Source organism: Podarcis liolepis, assembly GCF_965112155.1.
Source record: "Podarcis liolepis genome assembly, chromosome: 11".
NCBI lineage: Eukaryota > Metazoa > Chordata > Lepidosauria > Squamata > Lacertidae > Podarcis > Podarcis liolepis.
Window position 1 is genome coordinate 30958082 of NC_139565.1, and position 20131 is coordinate 30978212.

Consider the following 20131-nt stretch of genomic DNA (forward strand, 5'->3'; position numbering starts at 1 on the left):
AGCATTACACCACACTGGTTCCTCCAGTCACTGCTGCTCCTTATAAAGTCCTCTGCAGCTTATTAAAGCTCAGCTTCATACAATGATAAGGCATTTGGGTTGCTACACACACACACACACACACACACACACACACCACTCAAAACTTTCTGGCTGATGCGCCATGTGACTGCTGGAACATATGGCAATAGCTGATTACATATTTCATCCCTGCAAGTATCTGAATAACTGAAGCATCATTTTCCCCAAGATGATGTATCGCTGGTATGAAGGATTTTCAGGCAACAAGACCAATATACATTATGCGTAATTTACAAGTGGGTATTAAATTGCAAGTTCTTTATTAGACACTTTATCCTTCTCTTTATTGCTGTCCCTAGATGATTATAATAATTACAGTCCTTAATATTTTATAACATCTTAAGAGTGTTCAAAAAATTTCACGTACATCATCTCAATCATTCTTACAACAGCTCTCTTAAGGTAGATCAATGTCATTATTCCTGTATTGCAGATAACAGGCTGAGACTGAGAGAAAAATAAGGCCACCTAGTGAGTTGGTGGTTGAGGTGAGATTTGAAATAAGGGGTGTTGTGCAACTATGTTTTACTCAGGGTAGACCTACTGAAATTAGTCATTGCCATTAAATTTAATGCATCTACTCTGAGTAAAACATAGCTCACACTGTTACACATCAGGTCTTAGGCATTCTTAAGCTTCATTTATCTTTGTTGTTGTTGTTATAATACTACAATTCCTTCAAGCTCAATGTGGCAAACATGGTTCTGTCCATTTCCCCCCATTTTAATCTTCACAACAAAACCTCTGAAGTAGCTCAGGCTGAGAGGGAGTGACTGGTCCAGGGTCATACAATGAGTTCCGCAGCTGAATTAGGATTTGAACCTGGATTTCCCATGTCTTAGTCTAGCATTCTAACCACCATTTCCTACCTCTGGAATGCATGCTCCTGTAAAACCAAATAAACCATTGGCATTATCGCTCTTCTGGATTCTCAGTGTCCCAGTTGTGTTTTCTTGTGAAATTCGTGCTCCTCCATGAACAGAAATAAGCTTAAGAATAAACAGTTCCTCTCCTTCTTCTTCTTTGTCATCTCTGGCTGAAACAATGAATGTTTTATTGGTTTCTCCCTGTCGGTATTCTAGGTATCCAGAGATGGGGTGCAAGTCAGCCCTTGCTGGAGTGGCATGAAGTTCATAAATTTCTTCCTTGCTCAGTTTATGTTCATAAAGTCTTACATCTTGCATCAGCCCTGTGTACCTGCTGCTACCATTCATACCGGCACCAACTCTCATTATTCCTGGACCTAGAAAAAGAAACACAAACGTAAATTGATTTTCACACCTGAAAGGTGATTAAAAATGCCCTTCTTCTCCCATATATGCATCAGATCAAATGCCACCCTTTTAAAAAGTCCCTTTATTAGGATGGATGAATTCCATACTGTGCTCCTCTAGATTTGTTGAATGATAATCATTCATGTTGTATTTCATCACATAAAATAGAATGTTTCCCTTTGATGTATGTTATGCTTTCATTGTATATAAATTACATTCAAACCACAGTTCAAAGCAGCTCAAGAGTGCTACTTTGCTGTTGTGCTTCAATATAAAAGAGTTGATATATTGATGACTGCAAAAAAACAACAACCTGCAGGTGCTACAGGAAACAATGGTTTGATCCTAGCTGGGTTTGTCTAGCCACAGTTAGAACAGGACTAAGTTATGGAATTTGGACATGATGAGGAACTGTGGTTTGTTCAAAGAGGGAAGGGGAAGCTTTCAGTCTGCTTGTGCATGTGAGAAGGAAGAAGAGAGAAGGTGGATAAGCCATGGTTTCCCATTTTTTCTGAATCAGGCCAGTGGCAAAGGGACAATGCAATATTATACAAACAAATATTCATGCCACTTCCAAGGCTGATTAGCACACCTGCTTCTAGCAAACTAGACATGTCTATGCAGTTTGTGATTGAGAATAGAGATATGCAGGAATGGTTGCTGAATGGTCCTGGAGAACTGAAGTCGACATTAATGTTATATATTTATATTATACTTTTAAGAATGTGAACAATCACTGTATGCTATATCCTGTCACTGGCTTGTACAACAACAAAAACACACACAGAGAGATTTAATATTATTTTTTGCAAGTATGTTGCTAGATTTCCTGCACAAGAAAAAAATATTTAACAACTGAAAATGATTCCAGTAACTGGAATATGTTTTTTTCCCCCCTGAATGGAGTTTAGACCTGTCAAATTCCAGATATAAAAGAGAAAGGTTGATACATGACATACTGCTTACCATCAGCAATTGCTTCTCCTTTGAGGCTCTTGATGCCTCCAGGCACAGGACTTCCATCAATGAAAAACTCAATTATGCCATCATCCAGTGTAATCAGAAGGTGGAGCCAAATGTTTTCCTCTAAGTATTTCATGACCGTGATCTTAGCCACATATGTCACGTTTGACGGCTGCGGCATGTAATGAAGCCTTACAGAAACATGAGATTCATTTGTGTGGATTTTCACTCCATAATACATTGTCCCACTGCCATCGTCCTTTGCAAGGAGAAATCCATCACTATTGGCACTAGGAATCACCCATGCTGAAAATGTGAATTTGGCAAGCGTTCTGTTCTTACTGACGTGGAACTCGGGTTCGATGACCCCATACGCATCCTCTTCACCACTAAAAAACAAAGCATCTGTTCCAGTGTGATGACGTCGCATGTGAGGCTGTGACTGCACCACATTTGAAAACCTTCCCAGCAACAAGCAATCAATCATTGGAGGTAACCCTTCTTTGAATGTACTGGATACTATTTCCCAGCCAATCCGGACATCTCCAAACGTTCCCTGCTGCCTCAAAACTGTAAAGTTGGTAATGTGGGACATATCATCTTCAGACAGTACATCTTCTGCTATCTCCCTCTCCTGGCTTTTGGGATCTAGGATAAAGACTCCAAAGGGATCGTCATTGAATGGGATCATCACAGTGACAGAAAGGTTGGTTTCAGCTAACTGACCACCAGGACCTGGGAAACCACCTGAAATATTAAAATAAAAGTTTAACAAAATTCTTTATTAACTTCATAATTATTAACATTTCTTTCTAAATCCTATCCTTCTACGAAGGAGCTCAGAACAGCACCTATAATCTTCATCCCTCACATATTTTATCACCCAGTGAAATTCACAGATGCGTGGGGATTTGAACTCGACTCTTCATTTGGCTACAAAACTACACCTTTCGCAGCCAAAAGTGCAGTTAGTCCTACATATTTTTTTTGAAATAATTTTTATTAAAGATTATCTTGAATTACAAAAAAAAATGCAATGTCACTTTTTTCAGATCATAGAGTCTCTTAGCTACATTCAATGTAAGACAATGTTGTATATGGCATAGGGCTGAAGGCGAAGAGAGGTTGGAGGAGAGAGTGGTGGGGAGAGGGTGGGTGGTAAATTTGTTTATTAATTTTCCTTTTTCCCCAAATTGGTATACGTGTGAGGTTTTTGTGTCAGCGTCACTTGGGCAGGTTCTCTTTCTCTTTTATTTTATTTTTAAAAATGACAACTGAAAGAATTGTAGCAACTAAGAGTGGCTAATCAGCAGAATTAAATGATAAAGCTGGCAGTAGTTCATGAGGGGTCTGTGTAGCAGTGGCATCCTCCTGGCAGTAGCACTGTGCTGATCAGGAGCAGAGCAGCAGCAAGGCTGGGAGAGATCTGGGTTGGCAGAGTGTACCTATGGGGAAGTCAGCAACCTGCAGCTCCCTCAGCCTTGATGCCATCCTTCTTGGACAAGCTCAGTGCATCTGCCAGGAGGACGCCATGCCCACCCTCCACTAATCACTGCTGGTTTTATCATTTGATTATCATTTTCTCTAGTAGTGTTCCCTGGAATGTGGAGCATTTTGACAATAATAAACAATTGGTCTTGTTTTCTATCTAGCTCAGTACTGTCTACACAATGACTTTCAGTGGACCTCCAGGGTTTCAGGCAGGGTTCTCGCCACCTGTAGATGTCAGGGTCTTCTGCGTGAGAAGCAGTTGCTCTTACGGCTTTCCCCATTGTAACTATGTAAGCCAACACTTCTGTGCTGTTTCTTCAGATTTGGACAAGGGGACCCCCCCCCCCCCGTTCCCAATGTAACAATTATTATTATTATTGTTAATTTGTACCCCGCCCATCTGGCTGGGTTTCCCCAATGTACCTGAAGCATTCACCAGCTTTAGTGTGTAAAATTCATTGAATTCGGGGATTTTGTCTGGAATGGCATGGAGAGTTATAGGCCGTGATTGCTGGCCATCCAAGAACCAGACAACCCCACAGACTTGATAAAACTCTTCTCCTGGGTCCAAAGCAGAATCGTTTTCAAACAGCTGCCATGCCAAGGAAACATTGCCAAAGTGGCCTCTGTGTCTCAGAACCCTGTGCAGTAGATGGACACAAACAAGAGTCATTTCTCAGACAGGTAGCATCAAGAACAACAAGAACAAAAATACAGATATAATATGAATGCATTTCATGTTTCTCCACATAATCCATCTACAATACCTTCTTGGGAAGGAAGCAAAGAACACCTAGGTTTATTTATCTGCATTTGCAGCCCAGTCCTAAAAGACATCTTCAATGCAGTGCAAACAAGGAGGGTGTCATTTCACTCCTTTTAGTTCCTATTGCGGTTCATGTTCATACTTAATCAGATAAAGCATTATCATAAAAATCCTGGCTGAGATCCAAATACCTACTTTATGCATGCTCAAGAGGCAATCTGGGCTCTTCCAGTGAAGGATTTTTGAATTTGTTTCCTTGAGCACAACACACAGACACACATCTGATAAAATTTGCAACCCATTGCACTTCTGGGTGCACAGAACTAGCTAAGTGGACTCTGACCATTATCAGGAGCCATAATCAAAATATAGGACTCTCATAGAAAATCTTAAGTGTTGCACAGGGAATTGGCAAGAAGCCATAGGACACCTTCATTGAATGTGCAAAACAAGCAGTAAATTGACTCTCTGTGGTAGGGGTGTGGCCAATCTTGGCCTGCCATAAGCTCCAATTTAGCCCACAATGTCATTTTACACAAACCACACCTACTTGACAATCAGCTGGTGTGACTTGCAATGCCCGCTGATGGGCAGGAGGGCAGGGTTTCGATTCTGCCTTGGATGCACAAACAGGTCTTGCAGCCAAAACAGGGTTTAGGCTTCCACTTGACAGCTGATGGGCAGGGTTTGGCTTTGTGTTCTATTAGGATCAGGCGCTGTGGTCTAAACCACAGAGCCTGGGCTTGCTGATCAGAAGGTCGGCAGTTCAAATCCCCACGGTGGGGTGAGCTCCTGTTGCTCAGTTCCTGCTCCTGACAACCTAGTGTTTGAAAGCATGTCAAAGTCCAAGTAGATAAATAGGTACCACTCCAGCAAGAAGGTAAATGACATTTCTGTACACTGCTCTGGTTTGTCAGAAGCGTCTTAGTCATGCTGGCCACATGATCCGGAAGCGGCACACCGGCTCACTCGGCCAGTAAAGCGAGATGAGCGCCACAACCCCAGAGTCGTTTGCGACTGGACCTAATGGTCAGGGGTCCCTTTACCTTTATGCTCGGCCAAGGCAGACATTTGCAAGCATTAGTGGTATGCAGAAGAAGTCCCCTCCCTTTGATGGAAAAATGCATCTTCCTTCCTTCCTTCCCATTCACTTGATATAGCAGAGGGAAAAGAAAAGTCTGTTTTGTAAGCAAAGGCAGGGCATGGGACCTGCTGCATGTATTCCTCCTTTTCTCCCCTCCTTATCACTTTTGCAAGCCCCACAGGATGCATTTTGACAGGTGGGCAGGGCAAACTGCCTGTTAATCATGTGACAACATAATTACAGAGAACAGAATTTAAGACTGGGGGAAAATGAGAAATTGATATATTTGTCCATTCCTGCTCTCAGCATGCTGTGTAAAGGCAGCTTAATGAGGGAGCGATGCTATTGGCTTTTTAAGAAAGGCTAATCTACACTTTACTCTGCTTGCGCAAGGTGCAGGATTACAGCCCAAGTTAACTAAACATAGAGCAGAAGATTTGTTCTGTCAGTCACTGGCTGCTTGGCAAGATAGACTCAAAAGCACTAATTATCCAGAATGAATCAGACAAGTAACATAACATCACTGAATCTTGTTATTACAAGTAGAATAAAACTAATATTGAGAGTGGCAGGAAATAAAGTAACTACAGGGAATATGTATTAAACCAGATACTGTTGTTTGCAAATGGCTCCTTTCAATGTGCAGGAGGAACTCAAATGTTCAGAGACATCTCCCACACAACTTAGGTCTTCACTTCAGTTCTGAAGGCTGCTCTGTGCATGCACTTGCGTGTCAAGACCCCATAACCACCCCCTTGATGATAAATAAAAAACACCAGCCCACAGATATTTGGTTAATGTTATTAGGCAATTTTTGGTCACAACTTTATTGGTTACAGAATGTGAGTGGTATTGGCTTAGGTATTGAATAGACCCGACCATATCTGACTCCTTCCCATTGCGCAGGGAATCCGGTAAGGGTAAACCACCAGAAGGGGGAGCCCTGCTGATACAAACCAACTCAAGCTCCACCAGGGTTCCCGAAGCATTTGTGGCATGGCCTAGCCCCACCCCGGGCTTTGGACAAGATCCACACCCCCGGATTCCTTTAACGGAATACCCTTAAGCTTGGAGGGGCAGGTGGTGGCCACACTTCCCCACCCCCATCATGCACACACACAAATAAACGATACCACACTCCGAGGCAGAAGGCAATTCCATGGAAGGATGGAGGCAGCTAGCGGGGTCGTCCTCCCAAGCGCAATGGCAGATGAGACAGCAAGCGCAACATGAAGAGGCAGCAAGCGCCGTGGAGTGGGAGCAGCAAATGCATGAACGGTCCAGATTGAGGAAGCGAGCTGAGAGAAAGCTTAAATGGGTCCTGGCCACACACACACCCAGCCAGCGGATTGGCTGGCTGATTGATGATGTGGCCGGGATCCTCCGGGCAATGGGGGACTTCGTCCCCTGCCCCCAGAAGAGAGTGGGTAGCCACATGGTCCACCGTAACTCCTCCCCATGGTTAAGTGGAGCAGATTTCTGCTGCATAGACAGAGATGGCGATGACAATGACAATGTTCTCACTGAAAAAGCCTTTGTTCTTGTGTATACATCGCATTGTCCACAAAGATTAACACTGCCATAAGTTTCTGCGAACAATAGTTCTATCTTCTATATTTTTCATTAGCTGACATCCAAGGCACATATAATGAGGGCCGGATTTAGGTTTGATGAGGCCCTAAGCTACTGAAGGTAAGGGGGCCCTCTATATGTCCAGTTGTCGTTTGTCAACAACAAACTGTAGCTGTTAGAAATGAGTGAACCAGTGATATTTTAGGGAGCAGGCTAGCAGGCGGGGCCCATTTCTTACATCATAGGAGCCTACACAGCACAAAACACTGTTGCTGTGTGTAGGTTTTATTTTATTTTATTTATCTTATATTTTGGAAATGTACATCCATGTTTCTTTTTCTTTATTTTTTGGGGGGGTGCGCAAGAGAGTGGGGCCCTAAGCTATAGCTTGTTTAGCTTATACGTAAATCTGGCACTAGGGATGCGGGTGGCGCTGTGGGTTAAACCACAGAGCCTAGGACCTGCTGATCAGAAGGTCGGCGGTTCGAATCCCCGTGGCGGGGTGAGCTCCCGTTGCTCAGTCCCTGCTTCTGCCAACCTAGCAGTTTGAAAGCACGTCAAAGTGCAAGTAGATAAATAGGTACCGCTCCGGCGGGAAGCTGTACGCTGGCTCCCTTGGCCAGTAAAGCGAGATGAGCACCGCAACCCCAGAGTCAGTCATGACTGGACCTAATGGTCAGTCCTAATGGTTTACCTTTAAATCCGGCATTGCATGTAATATATTATTAAGAACATAAGAAGAGGCCTTCTGGATCAAGCCAAAGGCCTATTCAGTCCAGCATTTTGTTTTCACAGCAGCCAGCAAGTGTCTATGAAAAGCCCACAAGCAGGACCTGGTGCAACAGCGGTCTTCCCACCTGCAGTTCCCAGCAAACAGTATTCAGAGGCATTCTGCCTCCCTCTGTACCATGTGCAATAACAAGGCTTTAGTAATTAATTATTTGGGAACAATAACGCTCCATTAACTCACTGAAAAGTTCAAACAGAGCCATGATAGAATGAGGTAAGGCGTCTGGGAAGCTTACTTAATCGTAACAGTCCAGCTTTGGGAAAAGGTGCCTAGTGAATTTCTTTCACAGGAAAACTCTGAAGTAGTCACAAGAAATAGCCAAGGTCCCTTTTGCTACAGGGCAGACACATTGTGCCCCCACTTGTCTTTTTTCAACTGGACAACTGTGTTTAACAAAGGCTTGTTTACTCACAGAGTGCTATGTTTTGAGAATACTGAGATAATAATTCACCAATTTAAGAAAAATCTCTCAACTCACAGCCAGGCCATTCAAAAAGCTTTAGTCATATTCTAAATAAAGAAAAAGCTTTCTCTCTTTTCCTGGGGGGGAGGAGAGAAATAAGCAGCAACTTTTGGGGAGAAATAAACACCACAGGGAAAATCCTCTTCACAGCTATTTAGACCAGAATCATTACTGGAGTTTCACTATATTATCTCTATGGCCTACCAATGCACTTGTAAGAGTGTCAACGGATTCTACACCTCCTGCTGAGTTAATTGGCAGCATAGCAAGGGTCATCAGTCAAACAAAAATAACTTTTTAAACCCTGCTGGCCCTGGGTACATTCATGAATGAGCACCAATAATAGCCTGCAGAAAGTCCTTTCAAGCCAAGCAGGTTTTGATTTTCTTTCCCCAAATCCTTTCAGGATTAACACAAATATTCAGAAAAGAAAACAAACATCAGAAGCTTTATATAACTAAAAGAATCGTTTGAGGTAAATTTTCAAAGCAAGTACTTCCACCGAACACAACTTGCTAGACGCCCTAACATAGTTTTTGTCAACATGCTGACCCCCCCCCCCTACAACTCCAACAATATCTGGAGGGTCAGCAGCATCATTCCCACTTTTATTTATAATTCTTAACTTTTATTTACATGTTCATTCAGAATTCAAAGTTGCCATTTGAACATTTTTAGAAATAGCATTATTATCTTGATCTGCCAATTCAGCTGGCTATCTTGGAAAGGGATTCCCACTATCTACTCTGTTCAGCATATTTACTTTCATAAAATTGCCTTATAGTTTCTTATAATTTCCTTTCTACAAAGCAGTGCATGTTATCATACTTGGATTTTCCTTTACACATGCCAGAAGGGAGGCTCCATTTTTTCCCAAGGGTACAGCCCTGACAGATCATATTGTCTCAATATATATATATAGAGAGAGAGAGAAGGGAATTGTTTCCAAGAAAGGTCCATATATACAAATAGTCACGTGTTAAACTCCTTCTAAAACTATGCAAATATTAAAAACTTTCCCCTTGTGCAATTTTTGACATAGAAGCATCTTTTGAAACACTTCTGATTGCTTAAAACCTTACTGTCGCAAGGACGAGTAAGACTGAATTGATTCCAGGAAAGTGTGATCCAAGATATTTACTGAAGTGACAAGCTGCATTTAGTTGAGTGTTACTTACAAAAAATCATTGGTCTTGCCTTCTTCTACTGCTTTGTCTGTACGTTCCAATGAGAAGATGCCATTTGGGTCATCATTTGCTTCAATTATTACTGTTGCCATTCCAGACCCGTAGACCACTGTGTCTCCTAAGCAACAATTTTTTTGTTTAAAGATAATTGTAAAAGCAAACAGCATAATATCGGGGGGGGGGGATTTCCATACACTAGCCTAATGTTTTTTCTAGAGCCAAGATTCTGTATATCTGCCATCTAGTTCAGACAACCATGTATGTTGTAAAAGGGACAGTATGCCTTTCCACAACACACACACAAGCTTGGTTGGTCCTACCAGACATATATGTGGGAAATATATCTGCATATGGTCTGTGTGCATAAAATCCAACTCACATAGGCCTGAATTAAGAGGTTTGCTTCACAGATTTTTGCATATGTGGGATGTGAAGTTCTGGCTGATATGTGTTGGATTATATGTGTGCAGAAGACTGTATGCCTGGGATGAGAACTTCAAGCCAATCAGGTCTATCTGGCTCTCATAACTCTCCCTGGGCCACACCATCTCTCCCCAGACCATGCCCATCAACAGCCCAGCTCTGTACTCTCCTCAAATGATTTTGTTTGGCTGGATGTGAACTGTGATAATGCCTCTTGTCTGCCTGGAGGATGTGCAGATGGGGTGGGAGTGCAGAAACTTCTGACTTTTGTGAGAGGAATGTAGCCTGCTCTATCTTTTGCCCCACCAACTTTTGCTTCTGACTGCCCATAGCTGGCATGTGGACCTTGGAAGGTTGCCAGTAAGGGAATGGGGACCTCAGGCTGAAGGCAGCTCCCCCCTTGTTTTATGCAAATGTTATGCCCATACATTGCTTTTATGGGGCATCCCAAGGTAGAGAGGCACATCTGGTAGCCATGGCCGGAAGACGTAGTCTTGTTCCTCCACTGCTCACACAGAGGTTGCCCAAGCAGGGCCTAAAAGAAAAAAGCTAAGGTAGCCTTTGAAAACAGCATGCCATCATGTACACTGGAGTAAATAGGCTCTGTTCGTGAGTAACTACCCAGAAGTCTGAATAGATAGGATGATGGCTATTAGCATACCTGACACTGGGAGCCTAAGTGGTAAATGGAGCTTGTATTTATTTATTTATTTATTTATCTTTACTTTAGAGCCAAGGAAGTGAACCCAGTATGGCTGAAGTCTTCTAGATCAGTGTTCCCCAACCTTGAGCCTCCAGCTGTTTTTGGACTACAATTCCCATCATCCTTGACCACTGGTCTTGCTAGCGAGGGATGATGGGAGTTGTAGTTCAAAAACAGCTGCAGGCCCAAGGTTGGGGAACACTGTTCTAGATCACAGCCTGAGCTTGTATGTTTAAGATAACAGGATGAGAGAACCGACTATTAAACAGCACCACTTTATGGCTGCCATGAAGTTTATATACAACAATAAAAACATCAAATATATTGCACAGCACAATGACACATTTGTACTTAACCCCGTGTAAATTTATACCTAGCCACTTATGCCTATCTTTTTCTCTTTTGTTCTATATATGTAAGGCTGGGGGTTATTTACATATATATATTGGTTGTTTTAATATCCAACACAAATAATGAAAGCCAAATTAGCTCTATAAAAGTCGGTCACAAAACAAATCAGCTGGGTGTTTTTGTTTTGCTTCTAATCCAGCAATATTACAACCAGCCCCAATTGCATGGATGCAGGCACACTGCACATTTCACAAGGGTATAAAAAGGATGCTTTAATGTGAAGAAGCATGGGAATACCCTAATCAGCTCCCCCAAAATATCATTCACGAAATGAGAAAAGCAACATCAGAAATGCAGCAGCTGCTTAGTTTACATAGAGATCAAATAATCATTTGAACCTGTTGAGTTGAAGAGAATGATATAAAAAGTCTCATCCGACTCCGGGGTATCATCATCATTGATAAACACGGTTATGTTTTGTTCTCGTATTCCAACATCAAAAAAAAGCACACCACTCTTTTCGCTAGGCATAAAGTCTCCCTCTTCAGCAGTGGCTCCTCCATTAACAGTGGCGTACGAAACCGAAACGGCATCAACATCTGAGCCATTTCTTATGACTACAAAATTAGCAATGCCGCCTTCATGAGCCTTCACAACAACGGGATCTGAAATGCATATACAGTGTGCAAAAGAAAGAGAAATCAATACAACAGAACTGTAACCTTCCTTTGCAAATATTGTTTCCAGTAAAGAGAAAAAAATCTACTTTATAATGAGATACACATTTCATAGTACTGAATGTCTGCACTCCACTGTTACCTTACAAATTAGGAGAAGAGCATAACACATTAATAAGCTTCCAGGCAAAGATTTACTGCCATCATTATATTTATACCTTCAGGGTTTGAAATGCTCTAAATGGCTTACAGTAAAATAATCACAATGCAGATTAGATCATAGAATTATAGAGTTGGAAAGGATTCTAAGGATCATCTAGTCCAACCCCTGAAATGCAGGAATATTCAGCTGTCCCATTCGGGGATCAAACCTGCAACCTTGGCATTATCAGCACCATGTTCTAACCAACTGAGACTAAAGTGGCACAATGCAGAAATCACACCAAACCATTGTTTATGCTAACCATAGTTAAGGACCCCACAATATGGTATGAATTCTGAAATGTACAACAGTAATACCATTATTGCTTTCATTTCCCCTCTGTTCAGTACTCAGCTTCATAAGTTCATTCCTCCTCCCATAGCTCAGAACTTCTTGAGATGGAGCAATGGTCCAAATTTCCATTTGTCAATGGTTTTCAAACTAAGAAATAATGTCAAACCACATCTAATACACACTGTGGTTTGATATACTGGTTTGGAAGCTCCTTTACAAACCATGATCTGACATACCATGCTGCCAAAAGGTAGGCTATAAATGCAATAAATAAATAAAAATGAGCACATAGGAGATTACAAATTAAGAGAAAACCAAGCAAATTGTGCCACTCCTATTTATTTTGTTTCAGATCCATCACTCAATATAAACTACACTGAAGATCTCTCACCAGCAAAATAAATTGGGTCGTCGTTTTTTGTAATCTGCAAGGTTGCAGTGGTTATATTTCCAATTCTAGCACCCCCTGTGGCATTGAAAAGACTAAGGATGAATACCTCGGTTTCTTCAGGTATCTGAAAAAATATAAAAAGTTAACGTATGTTACCTCTAAATGCTGTATAATTAAAACAATGTTGCCAAACATTAACTCTTGCAAATCATGGAACACAACTGTAGAATAATGGGAATATTAAAACAAACAGAATAATGAATGCAGAATAATGAGATCTACCGTAAATTACAAATATATATCCTAGATTAGCTGGTTTGCTACACTATAATCAGAAGAAGAGGAGGAGGAGTTTGGATTTGATATCCTGCTTTATCACTACCTTAAGGAGTCTCAAAGCAGCTAACATTCTCCTTTCCCTTCCTCCCCCACAACAAACACTCTGTGAGGTGAGTGGGGCTGAGAGACTTCAAATAAGTGTGACTAGCCCAAGGTCATCCAGCAGCTGCATGTGGAGGAGCAGGGACGCAAACCCGGTTCACCAGATTACAAGACTACCATTCTTGAGCACTACACCACACTGGCTCTCAGCATAACAATGGGTATGTTTGAACTTAAAACTTTCCCCATTTAAATCAGTGGAGCTTAAAACTGCTGATGTTTGCCACTTTCGATGGTATTTCCCTACTATGATAATTTCCCAGTAGCTTGGAGGTGATCATTTCATATATTTACATAAAAGAAAGAAAGTTGAGGCTCTCAAACTGAAGATAGATGTATAGATGGTTGCTAGAATGGGAAACTAAGAGTTAAATCCGTAATGATTAAATGGGCACAAGACACAAATACACAATACACAAATGGAAGATTGGGAAAAATTATGGAATGTGGATCTAAAATTTACCGACTGTATAACTCTGAAACAGAATTGCATGATGTACCGATGGTATATGACCCCTGTTAAACTTGCTAAGATGTATAGAACGAGCTCTAACAAATGTTGGAAATGTAAAGAATCAGATGGCACGTTTCATCATATGTGGTGGAGTTGTAAAGCAATCAAAAAATTATTGGGAAATGATATATAATGAATTGAAGAAGATGTTTAAAGCAACTTTTGTTAAAAAGCCAGAAGCTTTCTTGTTAGGCATTACAGGAGTGGAGTTGCCAAAAGAGTGGAAGAAGCAATTTATGTAGACTACAATGGCAGCCAGGATTCTCCTAGCCCAAAAATGGAAAGATGACAAAATACCAACAAAAGAAGAATGGCAACCTAAACTGATGGAATATGCAGAACTGGTGAAACTCATGGGAACACTCAGAAACAATGACAATAGAGACTTTTAAAAGGACTGGGAACCACTGATGTTGGATTTACAGAAATACTGTAAAGAAATGGACTCATTGGCAGGGGTTGAGTAATGGTTACAACAAGGATAACATGTAAAATATAAGAAAGAGCAATTTTAAAATGAATTAAGGTAAAATATAATATGTAAGAAGATATGATATAAAAAGGTGAAGAATATAAGAGCAATTGGATAAGACTACAAAATAAGGAAAATAAATGAAGCAGAAGCAGTGATTGTTGAATAAACCAGAGGGGGAAGTTGGGGGAAGTCATGGGGAGTTGGGGAGGGGTTTGGGGGATTCTTTGAATAACTCTTTTTTCTATATGTGTTGAAAATGTCAAATATTAAACTGGAAAACTAATTTAATAATAATAATAATAAAGTTACTTGCATAAAAGTGTTTACCTCATCAGGCACTGAATATACAGTGATATTTTTTGAAAATTCTTCATTTCCAAAGAAAACTGTCCCTTGCTCCGGGAAGATGTCTTTTGTAGAAGCTGGGTAAGTTGCCCAAGACACAGTTACATTGCCAAAAGTTCCTTGGCTTCGCAAGACTCTGAACACGGCTTTGAAACACAAATGCATTAATTGGTAAATGTACAGCATTAAGAGATTCAAAGACAAGTAGAAAAACTCAAAGAAAAAACAGTTTTAAAAGATAAGGATCTGCAACTATGAAAGTGGCATATGCTCATTTATAGATATTCATCCCAAGGAAGAATGCTGCTTATTGCAAGCTCAATAAATAGCAAGCCACCATTATTGTTGTTGTTGTTGCAGCAGCAGCGAACTGTGCTAATGGCATCTGCTGCAACATCACTTCTCATGTCATGAAGGTCCCAGATGAGAAATCTTGAGCCAAGTTAAAACAGTAACTAATAATAATAATAATAATAATAATAATAATAATAATAATAATTTATTATTTGTACCCCACCCATCTGGCTGAGTTTCCCCAGCCACTCTGGACGGCTTCCAACAAAGATTAAAAATACATTAAAATGTCACACATTAAAAACTTCCCTGAACAGGGCTGCCTTCAGATGTCTTCTAAATGTCAGGTAGTTGTTTATCTCTTTGACATCTGATGGGAAGGCGTTCCACAGGGCAGGCACCACTACCGAGAAGGCCCTCTGCCTGGTTCCCTGTAGCTTTGCTTCTTGCAGTGAGGGAACCGCCAGAAGGCCCTCAGAGCTGGACCTCAGTGTCTGGGCAGAACGATGGGGGCAGAGACTATGGCTCATCATACCTGTGTCACCTTCCTCACACCTCAGATAGACAAATATTGCCATGTGGAAGAGCCACAGAGTGGAGTCTTCCTCTGTTACCTGGGCTCTAGATTCTATAGTAAAGGAAGGAACTCTGTAGCAGCAGCATCTGTACTATGAGGGGTATCAGGTGAAGGAGTCTTGAGAGAGTAAGTTACCAATTTATGATAAAATGGCAAGAGTTAATATGAGCTAACCTACAACAGAGCAGTAAGGAATTACCAGCATAGAAGTCTCTGCCTTTGCTTTCATTTATTGTTACTGTTAATCCATCCTCAGCAAACTGAATTATTCCATGGGGATCATCATTCTTCAAGATTGTTATGTTGACGACTGTGGCATTTCCCAGTTTACTTGGCAGCTCACCGTGGCTACTGAGAACCACTGAGTAAAATTCATCCAACTAGAACAGGGAAACCAAATCAGAACAATATGGTCTGGCAACACTCATAGCAATCAAGAGACCAGTCCAAATTTATTGATCAGCCAGCGTAAAATAAAATTTAGCTAATGTTACCTCAGGATGTGGAAAGTGTAACTCATGTTTTAACAGTAGCACAACTGCCTATTAGACACAAATGGAAAATAATAAATCTGCCCTCTGCAGATGACTAGTGTTTGAGAGCATGGAATATAGCTTACTCATTTAAACTTACAGACATGTGAAAACACAAAAAAGAATCAGGAAACAGAAACATAACATTTCCTCCTCCATCTCTACACAAAGTGGCCATGATTATTTCATTCTTAGGGCAAAGGTAGCATTTTCAACACAGCATAACCCACCAAAAATCCAATCAGTTCAGGGGGATGTTTTAGGTACTAAATGTCAGAAGTGCATCCTTTATTATTCCAAGTTAGGCATGGGGAATTCTTTCTGCCTCTCTTTACCTCTGGAATCCCATCCATCTTTGTTAGCAATGTAATTTTAATTTCTCTTTCTCCAGGCTTAAACTCCAGGATTCCTGTACTTCCATAGAACTCGCTGTCTCTTGGTTCTACAGTATAACGTAGAAATTGCTTGATGAGGGCTCCCCTGGACCGGACAATCTGAAGTTCAACAGATTCTCCTTCCTTTAAAACAAATCCAAAATCCAAAAGATTCAGTATTCTTATTTGGTGTGGTTCCATCATGAAAGGGGTTTAGTTTCTGAGCACTTACTTTTATCCTGTACGGCCCTCTTGAAGATAAAGAAAATTCAAACACTCCTCCAGGATCATCATTTTCCAGAATAACCACTTCACGGCTAATATATCCAGATTTCAGGATCTGATTTTCCACATTCACCCTGAAGAAATAATTCCAAAGATGCTTTTAACCAGCAAGTTAGTTTAGCATTAAATGCAGCAGATGCCTGCGTAAAAAACTGGAGCTTCCCCTCCACCACCTACAACCATGTTATTCTGAAATACCCTCCCAATGAAGGTACATTTGGCCCCATCACTGGCTCCCTTTCTGGAGCAAACACACATTTTATTTGCTAATGGATTGAATATATTATTCACTTTGTTATTCTTTTATTATAATGCCTTTGACTGATTATTATTTTTTGCATTCATATTTTTGTATTGTAAAACCAGTTTATGAATGAATGCCAAAAAGTGGTATACAAAAGCTGTACTTAAACAAAGAATGAACAAAGTCTTTCTGCACAGACTATATTTTATTTATATTTGCCTAGAATTTTTTTTCAAAAAAAAGATTAAACGTGCACACTTCACACAGAGAAAGACAATAAAACACAGTGACATACAAGAGTACTGGATGGTAAGCTTTTAAAAGCACTGCTGGATTTGAAAGCACTGAAGAGCAGGTTTTAGTGTCCTACTAACATGTAACAAACTTTCCAATAACATTTGCTATGAAAAGTTGTTGAAAGTAAATATTTTGTTTCCAACTTCATCTGAGACAACATTTTGCCCCTTGATTGTTTCCTGTGCTGCAGATCTACCCAACAAGCAGAGATGATTTCAAGAGCTCACACTGCCAATGAGAATCCTTTAAAATGGCTTCAGTGCAAAGGTTTCTGTGCACACAAACACTAAACCTGAATCTTATTCTTAACCAAATTCAATGTTCCTGAAGTGATACTCAAGTTCAGGAACTGAAGTTGTTAACTAATGTTAACTAATGCTTAAGCTCTTGATTAGTTGCTGGAGCATACAAAGATGCAGATATTATGTTCCTAGGTAATTTGTATTAATTGTTTTTAAATGATCAATGATGTATTTAAATTGGCTGCAGCACTAATATGTGCAATTTATTTCAATAAAACCCCAATCCTAAACCCGCTTACATGGAAGTACGGTAATTCTCCCTGAACATGGAAGCATTTACCGTATTTTCCGCTCTATAACACGCACCTGACCATAACACGCACATAGTTTTTAGAGGAGGAAAATCCGTAGGCATGCCACCCATAGGCATTCCCTCCATAACACGCACAGACATTTCCCCTTACTTTCTAGGAGGAAAAAAGTGAGTGTTATGGTGCAAAAAATACGGTACTTCCAAGTCAATGTGCTTAGGGTTGTGATGTATGTTCCCTAAACATTGCAATGAAAGCACACAATCTATTTGAGGATGAAAACAATTTCTGCTTAACTCTAATTATTCAACTCCATTATACCATATTTGGGAGGCCTGATTTCCCAGCAGTGAAATCAGAACAACCAATCTACTGTCCTGCATTATCTTCAGACATCAAACACCAAGCCATGCATTCATAACTTTTTATTATTATTCATAGGCCCTACATAAAGGAACGTTTTCAGTCCTCCACCCCATGCTCCCAAAGAAAACAGCAACAGGAAGCATGCATTGCCCAAGGAGGTCCGAAAGGCATGGTGCTTCAGAAGGAAAGAAATATTAAAGGAGACACAGTCTTGTCCAGACCAACCACTTCCAAAACAAAGTGCCGATTCACTGAATACAAAGACACAGCTTGCTGCACTTACCCAAAGTACACGACAAACCTTTCTGTCTCTACCCTGTCAATACAGAGAGAAATAAGTGGGGGGTAGGAATAAAACCACTGTTTGCCAGATTCTTTGTAGGAGAGTTCTTTAGAGGAAGAAATAAAAAGCGGGGCGGGATAAATTTTTTTTAAAAAAAAAACCCAGCACCTTTCCAGCAGCTAATGTTCACTTTATGGGAATTCTACTTGCTTGGCACTCACTTGTTTGACTAATGCTAGCAAGAGGTTCAGCAATTCCCACTCATGGGAGATGACCCCATGACCAATTGGGATGTCAAGGACCATTCAAGGCCTTCGCTGCCAGCACTGCTCCAAGAGCCAGCCGCCAACTGCCAAGCACTGTGCAGGCATACAAGCTACACAGCAGCTGAGTAAATTTTATTCAGCACCGTCTGTAATTACTCAGTGCTTTTAATTAGACAAAAGAAACCCATTTTATTCATTGATGCACAACCCTCCAGGACCTGCCATCCCACTACACTGCCCAAATAATTGTCTGAGTAGATAAAGAAGGGCAGGGGTTGCCATTGTTCAGATTTTTGTAATGGGGACATATTTGAAAGGCCTCATTTAGGCAGGAGTTAAAACAGCATGAAGTGTTATTTGTGGCTGCTTTTTCAGTAAATCAAACTGTAAGAATGATGTAAGAGGCGAAAGCATTTTCCAAGCCCAACATTTTATCGGCTCGAAACAAATGCTTAACGGTACAAACCACTTGTCAGAAGATATGGCTGGAAATGGAATAGTGCCTCTGATCCTAACCTAGCATTTTTAATACCCCAGTTACTTTGATTCATTATAAATTGCTGTCTGCCTGTATATCTTAGTTATGCAAGCACGTGTGAATGGCATTTGTCCTTGGCAATGTCTGCTCCATAAGCTGCCACTGAAATTCACAGGAGTTCTGCAAAAAAACCACTCTGCATAGAAAACCTGTGCTAAGTGTTGCATGCAAAGATGACATAATCCCTTCCCAAAGGGTTCAGCAGGCAGAACAAAGATAAATGCCAGGACTCTAATAGCGTAGCATAAATAGGGACATACCTAGGGGCTGGCTAGGTTGGCCCCCGCCAAGAGCACAGAACCAGGGGAGCACTCAAATCACACCTCTCCCATCTGGCTCCAAGTGGCTATGAGCCCACCCGCCTGTCCTCACACTTCCTGGGCCACTCCTTCACTGCTCTGGGCAGCCGGACGAGGTGTGCAGGCTCCTGTGGCTACCTTGGTAGAGGATCTTCGCCAAGGGCACAGGGAATGGGGGGGCACTGATACAGCTCCTTGCCAAGGGCGCAAGAGAGCCTAGGTACACCTCTGAGTATAAATGAGGTTGCCAAGACCAAACTAGCAAGTCAAAGCATAAAAACTGGAGGACAGGTTTCAGCACAGCACTAATAAGGAATGTCATTTTCATGAAGGCATTATGAACCACAAACTGACTGAAGGGGGAAAGATGACAGGAAAAGAGGCTCAGGGACAGAAAGCTGGTTACAGTGCTATAGACACCAGGGCCTAAATCCCAAACAGTTAAGCATACCTGACACCATAGTGAGCTAACCTGTGCTGGATTTAGGCCAAGATTACAAAACAAGCATTTTCATATTCTTGATAAGCAATATACCTAATGTATATGGTGTAACCTAGAATTCTTCTACCTTGTTGGATTACAACTCCCACCATCTCTGACCACTGGCTAAGGCATGCCCCTCAACCGCCCCAATTCCAGGATGAGTGGGACATGCTGGAATTATAGATGCCATCCCAGCAACCTGGTGTTATGTCTTGAGCTTGGATCCTTGAACAATAGGCAGGTAGGATTCT

At 41.2% G+C, this 20131-nt stretch overlaps 1 protein-coding gene across 6 annotated transcripts in view; it reads right to left on the reverse strand.

Annotated features, from left to right (window-relative positions):
• ADGRV1 (adhesion G protein-coupled receptor V1) overlaps window positions 1–20131 on the reverse strand; it is a 246928-nt gene that overhangs the window by 199657 nt on the left and 27140 nt on the right. For all 6 annotated transcript variants that reach the window (XM_083465098.1, XM_083465097.1, XM_083465099.1 and 3 more), the window contains 10 exons: window positions 16498–16624; window positions 16227–16409; window positions 15558–15738; window positions 14470–14633; window positions 12713–12836; window positions 11547–11813; window positions 9663–9789; window positions 4233–4450; window positions 2322–3065; window positions 951–1324 (listed from right to left, as the gene is read on the reverse strand). In XM_083465098.1, the coding sequence (XP_083321224.1) occupies window positions 951–1324; window positions 2322–3065; window positions 4233–4450; window positions 9663–9789; window positions 11547–11813; window positions 12713–12836; window positions 14470–14633; window positions 15558–15738; window positions 16227–16409; window positions 16498–16624 (2509 nt within the window). The remainder of the gene's footprint in view (window positions 1–950; window positions 1325–2321; window positions 3066–4232; window positions 4451–9662; window positions 9790–11546; window positions 11814–12712; window positions 12837–14469; window positions 14634–15557; window positions 15739–16226; window positions 16410–16497; window positions 16625–20131) is intronic.